Below are 12,527 nucleotides of genomic sequence, written 5' to 3'. Positions count from 1 at the left end.
GCTCATAAAACCAACACTGATAACTCCAGATTATTGAGAAGTAATGATGTCAGTTTGAGGACTAAGGTGCATCTGATTCAGTCCATGGTCTTTCTGATCACTTGCTATGCATCTGAGAACTGGACAATGAATAAAGATGACAGAAAAATTATTGATGCCTTTGAACTGTGGTGTTGGAGAAGACCACTGAACATTCCATGGACAGTCAAAAGAACAAATATGTCCTGGAGAGGGTGCTGGAGTGCTTTTTGGAGGCAAGAATGATGAGGATTCGCCTCACGTACTTTAGACATGTTGCTAGGAGGGGCTATTCCTTGGTGAAGGACATGATACTGGAAGGGTAAAGGGTCAACAGAGGAGAGGAAGACCCTCGACCAGGTGGATTGACATGGTGATTGATGCAATGGGCTCTAGTGTGTCTGGAAATGTGAAGATGGCACAGGATAGAATATGAGTAGTACTCTACTTGATGGCACCTATCAGCAACAACAACAACCAATACTTTGTCCCTGAATGATGCATATGGTCAATGTGCTAGATTAAAAACAAAAGGATTGAGGTTTAAGTAAACCTTTGAGTCTTGGAATAAAGACCTGAGGATCCACTTAAAAATAAATCAGCAATTGAAAACTGTGGAGCACAGTTCTACTTGGATAGACATGGAGTCGACATGAATTGGACTCCATTAATGGCAACAACTTTCAACCAGAGCCACCATCAAGTCCATTCCACCTTAAGGGTCCCTGTAGGACTGAGTGGAAGTGCCCCAGAGTTTCTAAGGCAGCAATTTGTTACAGAAGCACCCTACCTTGAGTTTATCCCTCAGAGAAAGTGGTGGGCTGCAGCTGCAGACCTTTTGGTGAAGCCACAGCACTACCAGAGGGTCTTAACTACTCCTATTGAGTAAATACTGCTCCATGTTCTTCAGCTTTAATTCCACTTTGCTTCTTTCTGGTATTAGAAGCTATTGAATGTAACATAATGGCAGTTTCAGGATTTTAAGTTTTATTATATACTGGCCCCCTCTCAACTAAAAAACTCAGCTCATTTCCATTAAAACCTTCTCTGGGTTTTCAGAGGCTGTTAAGCACACAGGAAGAGATTGCCTATCTTTCTCCCAGAGGAGCTGATAGGTTCAAACTGCCTGCCTTTGGATTGGCTACACAACTCCCAATCCACTAGGCCACCAAACCTCCCTAACACTTCTGAATTTAGACCCTGAACATTTGCAGGTGCAGATTAACATGGGAAAGGGTTTTTTTAAGGAATTATGCAAGGCTCTGTGTGTGTGCTTTCTTTCTGGTCAATGATGTCCATCTCTCTGACAATTTTTTGATGGTAAAGGAACCAGGGACACTTCATCACCAAGCAAAAATGGAGGTTTTACCTCTGGTATTGGTGAGCCTGCAAGCCTCTAGACACTGGAGAGAGATTTTTCTAATTCAGGTTTATAGAAAAACATAGAATATAAAAGAAATCTTTTTGCCTTAGGACACAAAAGGTAATTTCACTGCTGTTTGAGTTGAAGCATGCCTTTACCTCAAGAGGGAAATTGTTCTTCCTTCTGCTAACCCACAGGGAGCTCTGACAACCTAGTGATAAATAGCTGTGCTGCCAACCCAAAGGCATGCAGTTCGAATCCACTAGCTGTTCGCAAGAGGATGATGGTCTCCCATGTAATTTACTGCCTCTGAAAACACACTGGAGAGTCAGCTATGAATCAGTTCTGACTCGAGTGCACACAAGCCCAAACATTTAAGGTTCAACCCCTTCCTATCAGTAGAGAAATCAGCATCTTCCGAAGAGTGATTTCTAAAATTACTATAAAGAAAAACATAATAATAGGATTTTTAAAAGTGCGTTGTGTACAGCTACATGGCTTGTTTAAATGCTTGTCCCAAGTCAGCTCAGTCCATGTTCACAGATTATGTCCCTTCCCCCCTGTCTGCAATCTTCTAAATCCCTCTGTGCTAATGTTAGCCTGTCAGGGGCAGCTCAGGAAGTGCATTCCCTGCCGGCAGGGGAGTGGCAGCTCAAGGACTCTCACCACCTTCCCCAAGGAGGAAGCAGCCATTGCTTCAGCAGCACCCCACCGCTAGAAGTCACACATTTTGGGAAGCCATACTTGTGTTACATCAAAGGAAAATCTGGTGTGAAAGAAAAGGGCAAGAACTCATAAAACTTTCAAAAAGCTTACTAATTGTTGCATGATTTTCTGTAATTCTTAGTCAGTTCACAAGTAGTAGAATTTCAAAAGAACCGTGTGATCCATTGTTGTCATCTGCATGTTACATTCAGTTACAACTAATTACTGGGAAAAATTGTTTTGAAGAGAAATAAGAAAAAGGATAAGATTATCAAGCTATTTAGTCGTAGGATAACTTGTGCTATATGATGCATTGTTAACCATGAAGAATTAATTGTTAAAAGAGAATTAGGAATAAATACATCATCTTTTCACCTTGGACAGGAAAAGCACTTGAGTATAATGAATTAACAATATACTGATCTTTCATGAACCGTGCTTCATTACTTCACTATTTGTTTCCATTCCCATTATGTTGTATTGATGTTTCTTAACTGTCATATATGGGAGTCTTAATATTTACTTAGTATTCAAAATACTTCTAAGACAGGTGTCTACCAGGAATTTAATGGGAGATGATTTCATATCAGTCCTAATTTTTTTTGTGAGAGTAATAAAACCTTTGAGATAGATGTGGGAGAAACTATGAAATGTGTCTGTATTGCAAAAGGTATATATGCAGTCCTAAAAATGTGAGTGGGCAAAGCTGTTATCACTTTCAGGACAAATGACACTAAGCGATAATTGAGAATTAGAAGAATAAATATTTGAGCACTTGTAGTGTTAGCTTAAAAGTTGGCTTTTCGGGAGCTCTGGTGGCCTAATGGCAAGAAGCTGCACTGCAATCTCAGAGATGCGTGGTTCGAATCCACCAGATGCTCTGCTGGAGAAGAAGGGACAATCTCCTGTACCAGTCAGATCCAATTTGATGGTACACACAAAAAAAAAATAATAAAATTAAAAAAACCCTTTGCTTTTTTAGCCATTACTTTTAGCCCTATTTGGTCTCCAGCTACCTTAATTGCAGACACAGGGTCTTGCAAATCATCAACAGCTATGGGACTAGGATATGAGAGAGCATGCTTTCCACACTGGGCAGCAAGACTTGAGGGAGACTGGAGCAAGACCCTGGTGAGAGTGAGACCCTGGTGGTGAGATTCTCGTGATGGTGTGGTGGCGACTTTGTACAAACTTTGGCAAAGTGAAACCAGAGGAGCCCTGAGATAAAGGCCACAGTTAAATGTTTTGCTGTTCTTGCTGGATGATTGAAGGAGAACCTGACTTGTATCTGCTCTGAGGCAGATCTTGTTGGATGATTGAGGAAACAAGAGGCTTCTTGAATTTGTGCTACTGAACTGAAATCAGGACTTTTACTAAAGAAGGAATTGTGTTTTGCTGTTAATCTGGCTTGGGCCTTCTGGACTAGACCTGGACTTGCATTGTGAAATATTCTTTGCCTTTCCCACTCCCCAGCCTATATCCCTAATAAATCCCACTCTTTTTTTAAATTATTATTAAATTTTTTTTTAGTTTTAATGAACATTTACAGAGATTTTGGGTTTTCATTCATTCATGAGTCAACAATGAATATTGAACCCAGTGATTAGTGAAAATAGGTGCAGGAGCATGGAGGGTGCTGTGCCTAAACTAGCAGCTATTTGCTGCTATGGATATTATTGAGAGGGAATTTTCCCTTTATGAAGCAGGCAAGTCAGCCTCATCCACCTCCATGTTGCTCCTTATAATCAAATAGGAGTGTGGCATCAGGATTGGAGAGAGACTCATCAGTAACCTGAGTTATACAGATGTCACAACCTTGCTTGCTGAAAGTGAGGAGGACTTGAAGAAGCACTTATTGCAGAAGATCAAGGAATGCAGCCTTCAGTATGGATTGCATCTCAATGTCAAGAAAAAACCAAAATTCTTACCACTGGATCAATATCATGATGGATAGAGAGGAGAGTGAAACTGTCAACAGCTTCATCTTGTTTGGATCCACAGATACACCAGCAGTCAGATAAGGAGATGTATTGTACTTGGAAAGTCTGCAGTTAGGGACCTCTCCAAATTACTGAGTAATAGTGACTTCAGTTTGAGGACAAAGGTGCATCTGATTCAAACCATAGGCTTTCCAGTCACTTGCTATGCATCTGAGAGCTGGACAGAAAAAGAATTGAGGCCTTTGAGCTATGGTGTTGAAGAAGGGTACTGAACATCCCATGGACAGCCAAGAGAACAGACAGATATATCTTGGAGAGGATGCAGCCAGAGTGCTCTTTGAAGGCAAGAATGATGAGGCTTTGCCTCACATACTTTGGGCATGTTACTAAGAGAGGCTGTTCCTTGGAGAAGGACATGATGCTGAGAAGGGAGGAGGTTCAGTGAAGGAGAACACACTCAACCAGGTGGATTGGCATGGTGACTACCTCAGTAGGTTCTTGTGTGTTGGGAAGTATGAGGATGGCGCAGGATAGAGTAGGGTTCACATCTTTTGTTCATTGCTACAACTTTTACTCAACAGCATCTAACAACAACTACAGAATGCTAAGTTAATGTTCAGATGACCCAGCATGAGTGGTTATTGTTTTTGTTGTTAGGTTCTGTCACATCAGTTTCAACTCAGAGCAGCCCTAGTACAAAAGAAGAGAATACCACTCTTTCTGCTCTGTCGTTACCCTGTCAGCCCATTGTTGCAGTCACTGGGTCAGTCCATTTTTTTAGGGATCTTCCTCTGTTCCACTGACTTACTTTACCAACCATAATATCTTTCTGTAGGGACCAGCATCTCTTGATAACATATCCAAATAAGTGAGATGAAATCTTGCCATCCTCACTTTTAAGCATTCTGGCTTAGATGCACATTAGAATCACTAAGGTGAGTAAGATTGACTATACCAAGTGTTGACAAGATCGTTGACCAGCTAGAAATCTATGTGCAGGTGGTTGTTGCTGCTGCTGTTAGATGCCATCAAGTCAAGTATGACTCACAGCGAACTTTGAACAACAGATCTGAATCCTGTCCTATTCTGTACCATCCTCACCATCTATAATACACTTGAGCCCATTGCTGAAGTCCCTTTGTCAGTCTGTCTGCTTTGACAACCTTCCTGTCTTTCCAAACATGATGCTCCTTTCCAATGAATAGCGTCTCCTAACAATGTGTCTAAAGCATGAGAGAAGCTTTGCCATCCTTGCCTTCAAGGAGCACTCTGGTTGCACCTTTTCCAGAACATACTTGTTTATTCTTTTGACAGTTTATGGACTATTTATTCTTCTCCAACACCAGAGGTCAAAGACATCAATAATTCCTCTGTCATCCTTATTCATTGTCGAGCTCTTAGATGTATAGCAGGTGATTGTAAAGACTGTGGCCTGATTCAGGCCCATATTAGTCTTCAAACTGATATCATTGCTCTTCAGGTTTTTGGAGAGGTCCCTGACAGCAGCCTTGTCAAAGCAATATGTCTTCTTATCTCTTGACTTCTGGAACCAAGGTTGTTGAGTGTGGATCCAAGTAGGATTACATCATTGTCAGTTTCAACCCTTTTTCCATCTATTGTGATGTTGTCTATTGGTCCATTGGTAAGGACCTTTGTTTTCTTGTTGTTGCAGTGTAATCCATATTGAAGGTTGTAGTCTTTGTTCTTCTGTAGCAAGTGCTTCAGGTCCTCCTCACTTTTAGCAAGCAAGGTTGTGTTATCTGCAGACATAGGTGATTGATGAGTCTTCCTCCAATACCAATGCCACATTCTTCTTCATGGAGTCCAACTTCACAAATTATTCGCTCAACATACAGATTGAATGCATGTGGAGAAAGAATACAACCCTGACACACACACTTCCACATTTTAAACCATGCACTGTTCCTTTGTTCCATTCAGACAACAGCTTTTTGTCTTAGGTATAGATTTCATATGAGCACAGTTAAGTACTCTGTCATTACTATTCTTCTGAATGTTAGCCATAGTTTGTTGGGATGTGCAGATGGTAGAAATGTTAAATACCACATTGGAAAACAGTTTGATAGTTTCTTTAAAGTTAATCATACACATCATAGGACTCAGCCCTTCTGTTATTTACCTAAAAGAAATGAAATCCTATATCCACATAAAATCTGTTACATGTATGTTCATCACCACTCTATTTGTAATGGCTCAAAACTAGAAGCAAGCTAGATGCTAGTCAATAGGTGAATGGATAAAAATTCTGCTTGGCAATTTAGTCAACAGGCAAATGGATAAACGCCCATATAGTAAAATCCTATATGGGAAAAAAAGGTAAAAAGAATAAAGTAGTATAGATGAGTCTCAAAATAATTATGCTCAGAAGTCAACCCCCCACTTAAAAAAAATCATACTATGATTTTATTTATAGAAAATTCAATAGTGATAAAAGCAGATCAATGGTTTCCAGAGATAGAAGAGGAAAGAGATATCTTACCCAATAATACGATTTTGTGTTAAGACTCAAATGAGGACAAACAAAAGAATAAAAGAAGTATGGTACATCCTCACCCCTCTGCTCCCACTCTCACACCACCCTTTTGAATCCTCATACTCATTCTACAATAATGGTTTTATACAATATTTGTCCTTGTGGGACTGAGTTAGTTCACTCAGCATAATGCTCTGCAGTTCCTCCCAAGTTAGGTAATAATTTACAAAATCATTGCTCCTTTGTGCTGTGTAGTATTCCATTGTAGGAATGTACCATAATTTCTCAATCCATTCGATTGTGGTTGGACATCTGGGCTATTTCCATGTTCTTGTGATGGTGAATAACACAGCTATAAACATTGGTGTACAAGTCTCCATTTGTGCCTCAGTTTCCATTTTCTCAGGGAGGGGGGAATTAATTATGGGGTTTTACAATTTGATGGGTGGGGGTGAGGGAAAGTGAAAGAATCTGGTCTGGAAAACAATGGATTTGAATTTTGTAAATAAACTAGTATAATAAAAAGGGGGGAGAAGTATGGTACATTCACACAGTGAAATAATATGCAACATTGAAAAACAAAATCAAAGCATTACACACCATGCGGGACCCTTATGCTGTGTGAAATAGCTCAGTCACAAAAGGACAAATACTGTATATATAACACCAGTGTTACAAAACAGGACAAAGAGTCAGGGGAGCAGAGAATAGGCAAAGGGCGGATAGATAATGAACACTGCAGTAGAACAGATGAGGGGAAGAACTGTCCTAAAGGAATATGTGATTAGGCATTATGTATGACAACAGTCTGGAAGAAGGAGTGTATTGCTGGGTGGCAGGGAAGAGGAGAGGAAGGGAAGAAATTAGGCAATAAAAAAAATACAAATAGGCCCAGCCGTACCACTTCAACCTCTGCCGCCGCTGCCGCCGTGTAGAAGGGAGGAAACGGGAGAGGAGCCCACGCCACCTGTCACCCAGTCCTCCAGCCGCGTCTCTCCGAAGAGTTTAAGATGTGCGCCTGCGCCAGGCTCGCCTGCACCCCGGCTCTGATCCGACCTGGATCCAGGGTTGCATACAGACCAGTTACTGCATCAGTGTTATCGCGACCAGGTCTGGAGAGGGCTCAGCAGTGTTTAGTGGGGCCCAGAATGGTGTGTCTCCACTAATCCAGAGGGAGTTTCAAACCAGTGCAATCACCAGAGACATTGATACTGCTGCCAAATTTATTAGTGCAGGAGCTGCAACAGTAGGCGTGGCTGGTTCTGGTGCTGGTATTGGGACAATCTTTGGCAGCCTCATCATTGGCTATGCCAGAAACACTTCACTGAAGCAGCAGCTGTTCTCATATGCTATCCTGGGATTTGCCTTGTCTGAAGCTATGGGTCTTTTTTGTTTGATGGTCCCTTTCTTGATTTTGTTTGCCATATAACAAATAACTACTAAGAGATGTTGGCATTCATATTAATTATGGAATCTGTATAATTCTGTATCTTTCTGTGACTCCAGAAACTATAGTGTGGGTGTCATGGAAATGTACATTATTTCCAAAGTTATTTCATTAAAGGTGAAAACTTTAGTAATTTTTTTTCTGTGATTTGTACTTAACCTAAATTTATTTCACAACTAGATCATATAGCAGCAATCTCACTGAAAAAGATTCGGGTGTAATTTTTATGGGAGTTCTTTTATGTAGTTTCCTGTATGTGATCATAAAAAGCTTACGTGTCAGTGTTGTGAACATCTGTAAAATAGGATTAAACCGAGATAGATAATGAAAAAAAATATATAAAAATAAAATTCTTAGCGGCAGATTCATCCAGTGCAAAGAAAAAAGAAAGACTCACATGAGGAAGCTCTGGTAACCCATAGGCGGTAAGTCTCATGCAGTTCAGTTCAAGTCTGCCGGCAGTGGCAGTACGGTGAGAGGAAAAGGAGCAGTATCACTCCCATAAAGACTTAGAGCCTCAAAAGCCCACTGGAGGGCCGCTGCCAGGTGGAACTGGCAGCACAGTACTGAGTGTGAGTTTTAAAGACTTAAATGTGAAAGGCAAAAACCATAAATACTTGAATATCTAGGAGAATATCATGGTAATTACAGATTATGGAAGAATTTCTTTTTCTTTTATTTTACTAATTTTAATGATAGTTTACAGAGACTGAGGGTTTCCAGTCATTCATTGTTGCACTTTTCTCCCTCTCCCCAATTCACTCTTCTCCTTGAAAAGAAAAAGAAAAACTCTTTCATTGTTGTGCAGTCCCTCCCCTCCAAGTCTACCCCACTATGCAGCCTTCACTCTGGACTTCTATAATGGCAAGAATATCCATTCAGATTATGGAAGAATTTCTTAAAACAGAAAAGGAAATGAATAAATTTTACAAATATTTAAATTTGAATTTTCCATTTCTTTTAAAAAAACCCCACAAAACACCTAGACAACAACAAAGGAACAAAAAACCCGTAAACTAGATGAATATAGTTGGCAGCTCTAAGAACTCCAAGGAATCAATAAGAAAGACAGCCTAGTAAAAAAAAAAATGGACCCCCCCCCAAAAAAAAACTATGAACAAGCATAGTAAGAAGAACCCAAAATGACTAAATGTGGAGCTCAGCCTTATCATTTGGGGAAGTGTGAATTACAGACAAAATTAGAAAGAATTTCTTGTTCCCTGCTTCCTATTGATAAGCTTAAAAGTGTAACTACATCAAGTGTTGGCAAGGATCTGAAGCACCCTGTTTGTACTTGTGTGCAACAGACATTTTTTGCCAGTGAGTGCCAAGGGCTTTGCACAGAAATCTTCATCAGAGTGCTGGAATGGAAAAAAAAAAGAAGACGAGAAAGAGAGAGAAAAAAAATTACAGCATAAAGAAGACGCTTAGGAACAAAATCTTGGACGAGAGGAGCAAATTATAGAAGATTCCATCCAACATGACTAGTAGAGAGAGATCTCAGTAAATGTGGTAAAACTACAGAGAAAAATTAAAAGAATGGTAAATAGAAATTTGTTGAAAAGGTTATTATGAAAGAAAGGGGATAATGGGATAAGGGGAAACACTAGGGATTTCAAAGCATTAGTAATGCTTTGTTGTGACAGCTAGGTCTGTTTGTTTATATCATTTATTATACCTTACATTTCTTTTATAACTTTGATAGAGCCAGGTAGTTATTTTTAAAATAAGTGTTAACTGCTCCATTTAGCATATGAATAACAGAACTTTTATGGGGAAAAAGTAAGTCTTTGTTATTTGTAAGTTTATTAATAGAATTTCCGTGTGCTAAAAATTTTTCTTCCCTTCCCTCAACCCTTACGTTTTCTCTGTTCTGCTGCCCTTAAATTTATAGGAGCGATTTGAAGCACTTTTCACCATCTATGATGACCAGGTTACATTTCAGTTGTTTAAAAGCTTTAGAAGAGTTCGAATAAATTTCAGCAAACCTGAAGCTGCAGCAAGAGCTCGTATAGAACTCCACGAAACAGAGTTCAATGGAAAGAAGCTAAAGCTGTATTTTGCACAGGTATTGCACAGTATAAATGGCATCGTTTTATTGTTCTCTGCCCAAAAACCTTTGCTAGGTCTCAACTTCCTATATGTTTATATTGGAGATCTTTGGAATAAACAATGCCTATCAGCAAATAACCTAAAAATAGGGTAATGTTTTACGGGTAATGTTGTATTTTGTTTATCAAGCATAATTCCTAACTTTCTTTTGCTTAGACTAATAATTAAAAGAACTTGTTTCTCAGGTTGCCTTCCTTAACAGGAATCCTGCAAAGATTAAGCCCTAACACCCTGCTGTTAATGAATTTATATCTAGAAAGAGGTCAGTGATATATCATCCTTAGAAAAATTGGATTTTAAAAATCTCTCCTTATTTTCTATCATTCCTATGATAAATTCCCATTAAAAATGACAAACCACTAAGAGATGGTCAGGAAGGTAGGTCAGACCTGCACATAAAGATGGCCTTGGGCTTTGAAATTGCAGAGAATCTTGGTTTTCATTAATTGGCTATACTTATTTTCTTATGAAAAATTGATAGAATGGTGGTACTAGATCTCTGCCCATGTATTGCTTGCACTCTTGTTTTACTTTCAAAAGCATAAGGAGTTTTTTTTTCTTGATCATAACCTTGAAACTCAAAAAGGCTAGGCATGTTGTCTGTCTGACACTTTAAGTAGAAATCTAAGTGAAAAAGATTTCTACAAAGAGTCAATTAAGATACAGTATAAAACAGGGCAGCACACTGTCACCTTAAGAGTGGGATCTTGTAATTGCTACCATTTGTTTTTGTTCATTCATCTATTCTTTAAATTCAGCTATTATTATTTCTTAAAATACATACCTAATACTAATTTTTCAAATCCCATAGCAAATGAACTGGAATGGGAACTAGCCAAGATCATGAATTGATTTGCATCTTTCCCTTCAGGTCCAGATGTCCAGTGAGACACGGGACAAGTCATACTTACTGCCACCACAGCCCACCAAGCAGTTCCTCATCTCCCCCCCAGCCTCCCCGCCAGTGGGGTGGAAGCAGAGTGAAGATGCGATGCCTGTGATCAATTACGACTTACTTTGTGCCGTTTCCAAATTGGGACCAGGTAACAACCTTACATATCTCATTCTTTTTCCTAGTAAGCTTTTACATTGAAGACTATATTCAAGCAATTTGCATTAACTAAAACCAGTGGGAGCATGATTAGCATGCCAGGTAAATCACACGAACTTGAGTTCCAGTCATTTATTATCTTTGTGATCTTGTTATTTAGCCTCCATTTTCTTATGTAATGATAGTACCTAGTTTTCACTGTGGTTAGAATTCTATATCTTACACAGTAATGCAACTGCGGCTTTTATTGTTATTAATAATGCTACTAGTACATAATAAGTATTAGTTGGCTTATCTCCTACCTCATGTAAGTACTAGACAGACAGCTTCACTATTGAATAGTATTTCAAGGAATTAGTATATCACTTCTTGCAGACTTTTTTTTTTTCAATTCTTCTTTTTTCTCTCTTTAATGTAACTTGCTTGTCTTTTTAAAATAGTATAGGACATTAATTCCATGCTGGTTCTAATTATTCACCCTAGACAGCTTGATGTCTATAAGACATGCATTACAAGTGACTTAAGGTTGTGTTTAGACATTAGTGCTGTATCTTGGATGTCTGGGGTCCTGGAATAGAGAGCTTGCTGATGCTGCCTGGAACTCTACAAGTGTCTCTCAAGGGACACACTGAAGCTAAGCAGATTCACTTGTTTATAGAGCAGTAATTAAAATTTACATCGAAACTCTCAAGACTTCGGTACTCCTCACTAGCTGTTTCTTGAGATTGTAAAATTTGGTAAGAACCTTAAAATGTCAAATCTATCTACCACTAAAACAAAACAGAGTACTCTGACATGAGTTTAAACATCAGAAAAAAGTAATGAGAATATATAGGTAGAAAAAGAAACTTCACTAGACAAATCATTTCTTGCTGTAGGTGAGGCTGTTCCTGAGTTTCTTATTTTATTTCTTCCCGTAGGAGAGAAATACGAACTTCATGCAGGAACAGAGTCAACACCAAGTGTGGTGGTTCATGTGTGTGAAAGTGAAACTGAAGAAGAAGAAGAAATAAAAAACCCGAAACAGAAAATCACCCAGACAAGGCGCCCCGACCCTCCCATCACAGCACTGAACGAGTCCCCGGACCTCTGACTGTGCTCTGTGAGGCCTTTGATGGTGGTGCCGGCAGGTGCCATGGGCTTTGGCAGTGGAGACCTGTGCCCCAACGGGGGTACATTGCTGCTCAGTGTGGGTGGGACTAGGAGTGAGCAAAGTGCAGCGTGTGGCCCTTTTGACCAGGCCTGTGCCACAGATGTAGCAGCTGATCTCACCTGTTCCAGATTTTAACCAATGATCTGAATGGCACTTTAAATTCAAGAATTAGCCCCCAGGATGTGGCAACTCTTGACCATTTTTAAATAGTAGCAAATTAGGAAAATTGGTCCCCCTTCCCCTC

The 12,527-nt window shown here is 39.5% G+C and overlaps 1 protein-coding gene across 1 annotated transcript in view; it reads left to right on the top strand.

Annotated features, from left to right (window-relative positions):
• Positions 1–12,293, top strand: part of RCAN3 (RCAN family member 3) — a 35,034-nt gene extending 22,741 nt beyond the window's left edge. The window contains 4 exon segments of the mRNA XM_006883512.1: positions 9,862–10,035; positions 10,951–11,122; positions 12,051–12,208; positions 12,210–12,293. Coding sequence (XP_006883574.1) covers positions 9,862–10,035; positions 10,951–11,122; positions 12,051–12,208; positions 12,210–12,236 — 531 coding nt within the window. The 3' untranslated portion in view covers positions 12,237–12,293.
• The last annotated feature ends 234 nt before the right edge of the window (positions 12,294–12,527 follow it).

Source organism: Elephantulus edwardii, unplaced genomic scaffold, assembly GCF_000299155.1.
Source record: "Elephantulus edwardii isolate Elephantulus edwardi_28Jun2011 unplaced genomic scaffold, EleEdw1.0 scaffold00028, whole genome shotgun sequence".
NCBI classification, from domain to species: domain Eukaryota; kingdom Metazoa; phylum Chordata; class Mammalia; order Macroscelidea; family Macroscelididae; genus Elephantulus; species Elephantulus edwardii.
This window is presented reverse-complemented; position numbering and strand designations above follow the sequence as displayed.